General features: G+C 38.6%; 1 protein-coding gene across 1 annotated transcript; it reads right to left on the reverse strand.

Moving 5' to 3' along the window:
• Positions 1-6: 6 nt before the first annotated feature.
• On the reverse strand, positions 7-3,317 carry LOC113218172 (engulfment and cell motility protein 1). Its single transcript, XM_026438404.2, has 8 exons — positions 2,294-3,317; positions 2,016-2,200; positions 1,788-1,932; positions 1,444-1,689; positions 1,065-1,343; positions 796-971; positions 582-712; positions 7-500 (listed from the first exon to the last, which is right to left on the reverse strand). The coding sequence occupies exons 1-8, from the start codon at positions 3,131-3,133 to the stop codon at positions 337-339; spliced, it is 2,166 nt and encodes a 721-aa protein (XP_026294189.1). The 5' UTR covers positions 3,134-3,317; the 3' UTR covers positions 7-336.
• Positions 3,318-3,350: the final 33 nt, after the last annotated feature.

Raw genomic sequence — 3,350 nt, forward strand, 5'->3', positions numbered from 1 at the left:
AACAGAGTTTGACAGCACAAGCACACATACACATAAAACAAAAATTGAAACAATGATTTAAATTACATTTGAGTTACATTTTAGAGGTTCATAACAACCTCACAAGGACAATGAAACTTTACAGTACCTCAGCTAGCAAGATTCATGGACCAATTCTGAGAGATAATAAATAAGTCTAGTTGTAAAAGAGAATTTCATAAGTGTCATATAAAATCGTAACTAATTCTGATGATAACGGCCGAGAACTAGAATAGTCAACTAATCTTGGCTTATCAAAATACCATAGTCGTAAAAACTTTAATGTTGAGTGTTGGGAAACACTGCAGCCAACATGCCCTATTTCGAATCGTAGCAAAAATCATAATTTGGAGGATCAGCTGGAATTGGGGGAGGGTCTTGAGGAATATCCACACCTTCAGCATCCAAGAGCCTTAACTTAATATCCATCGATAATAATGTATCCAAATCATTTTGTGCTTCTTTGCTTGTCATCTTGTTTCCTAAACAAAGGGAGAAACAAATGCATCAGATAGACTTACACTGTCGTCAAACAGAATGATTGTTCAAAGAGAGGTTGTTACCTAGAAGTGCATTGATTCCATCAGTCCAATAATCGAACACCTGTTCATCTGGTGCCACAAAATCAAGGGAAGATACTTCTACTGAATCAAGCAGTAATGAAAATGCAAGCTGGTGAGTTGTTTTCCGACCCCTGAAAGAAAATATGATGTTAAAAATGGTACATTTGATGGTAAGGTGATAAAGAGCACTGTACACTAAATGAATTAATCTTACCGAACATCCTTCATGTGAGGGCATTCTTTTCCAGTTACAAGTGCTTTAATGTCAACAACAGGTAATTTATTGGAGAGGTCTTCTAAGGGAGGAGCACTTTTTTCATCACAGTCACCATAGTGAAACACTTTATGATTAGGAGACAAGCGAATGTACCAGAACTTGTCTTTTATTCTCTGTAAAAGAAAGAAAGAAATAATTTATATATTGAGATCACAAACTCTCATTTGCCTTAACACTAAGTACAGTTACACTGACAAATAAATTACCTGACCGCGAGGTGAATATTTTGTAAATCTTGTTCCTTCAGCTAGGAAACCATACCTCTGCTGTTGAATAAGCTCAATTATTTCTGGTTTTATTTGTTCTCGTAGCTCAACAATTGGTCTAGCATGAGATTCCCACTCTTCACGACTTGTCCGTTCCTGCTGCCATAAGTTGGTTATTTCAGAATATGTAAGAACTTGAAGCAGGCCACGAAACTTCTCTAAAGATAATGGCTGACCAGCCAGTGCACGAGTGATTTGTTCCTTGACAACACTAAACACCTAAAGAGGAAGAAGAAATCAAATTTAATCTAATGACACTTGTTAAGAGAAGAAAAAAAAGAGAGAGAGAGAGGAATTTGAAAATAAAATAAAAAGCTACCTTCACAAAATCTTCTTTTGTTGCCCGCATTTCTTTCCATGTTTTATTGAGAAGCACTATACAAACACAGAAAAACTCTTCAAAAGGATGATCAGTGGTGAAAAACATGGGGTGGTAATGATGACCCTGTTCACTTGGAGCTTCTCCAATACGCAGCACCTCACAAAGTAGTCTTACAAGCTCTACACTTGTACGACCAAAGGGACATTCATGCTCATCTGCTCTACATGAATTCTCCAGAACAACCTTAAACATTCACAGAACAAGTCAATGTTTAAGTAAAGAAAGATTTCAAAACCACACTAGATTTATCATGTCATGGAACGTGCAAAGCATAAACTTACTTTGGTGTAGTTTTCAACATGGTTTCTGGCAAAATAAATCATACAATCCAATGCTAGCATTCCAGGTGGTGTTTCAGCAAAGTCAAGAGCAGGGTTGATATCACATTTGAACCCAAGCTTCTTGTAGTCTTTAGCAAAACCTTGCCTACAAGAAACAAACAGAGTAATAAAAATAAAAATAAACCACTTAAAATGCTATGTTAATTTGATTCCAAAATGTATCCACACCTTCGTGTGGTGCTATCTCCACTATTTGAGTTGTTATCCATATCAAATGCAATTCTCCGAAGTTCTTTGATTTTTTCATGTGCATCCTGGTCTTGTAGATCCATTTTGGTGTTCATTCTTTGTTCTAAGAGAGCCAATTGGTGAGTTTGTAGAACGTAGAGCTGATGTGCCATCTCAGTCCCGACCTGTGATACAAAAGCAGCAGGTACAAGAGGTAAAATTAAAAGAACAAATACAGATAAACAAGAAACATACACAATTCAAAGGAAAATATTCACCTGTCCAGAAGCAGCTTGAATAATATTGGTAAGTATGACATTTCGCACTTTTTGAGAATTAAGTGTCCCTGATATGGCCTTTCGCTTTGCATGATCAGCCTTTAAGAAAAGGGCATTAATGAGTGCAATAGCATTTTGTTGAGTTACTGGGTTGGAACTTTGAAGATGCACAACCAGGCTAGGAAACGTGAGTTCCTTTTCCAAATGTGCTAACTTGGCTGAACTATTCAAAACAATACTCTCCAAAATGGATAATGATGCCTGAACAACTTTATTGTCTTGATTTGGTGCCTGATTGTTAACATAACTGGCAACTCTGTTAATAAATGTACATTCTAAGATGTCCCAGGAAACTATCCCATGGTCCATTAATTCTACAAACGACTGAAGGCAAAACGCTAATGTTGCACCTTGACATTTTCCTTCCTCTGTCATAGATATTATCAGCGCAAGACCTTGCTTGTTAATGAATTCAAAAGCAAAAGTCATGTCGGTACTAAGAAGGGATAGCTTTTGCAGGGCTTGTGTCTTCTCATCCAAGTTTCCATTTTTCACTTTAAACAAAATATCTTCTGCTGTCTTAGATGGTGAGAAGGTTAGGCGAAGAATTGAGCCGTTCTTTATTTCATTTCGATTCTTTTCGGTAACGTAGTTCTTGTTATTGTTCTCAGTGAATTGCAGGGCATAAAGCTCTGGCTCCGTCAACTGCCACCCGTTGCACAAATCTTGAATTATAGCTGCCAGCGAGTGTTTCTGATTGAAGCCTATCAGTTGTGGCACTTGCTCAGCCATCTCCACTGCTATCTTCACAATATTGGCGGTGTCGTTCATTGCGGGCATTTTGAAGCCGTTTAAATAACTTCGCGGACGCAAATACGGGGCCCTCGCTGGGCTAGAACAGAACAGGAACTAAACGATTGACATTGCAGGCAATTGTGACTAATAAACACGACCCTCCGCGGTGTTTGTTTGTGTTGGGCGATGGGCGGTGGCGGCGTCTGCCTCTGCCTGCGGCCCTTTTCCCGGGCAGAGAATGGACGTGCCCTGTAAATCGACC

Source organism: Frankliniella occidentalis, unplaced genomic scaffold (genome assembly GCF_000697945.3).
Source record: "Frankliniella occidentalis isolate FOCC.00 unplaced genomic scaffold, Focc_3.1 Scaffold16, whole genome shotgun sequence".
Classification (NCBI taxonomy): Eukaryota; Metazoa; Arthropoda; class Insecta; order Thysanoptera; family Thripidae; genus Frankliniella; species Frankliniella occidentalis.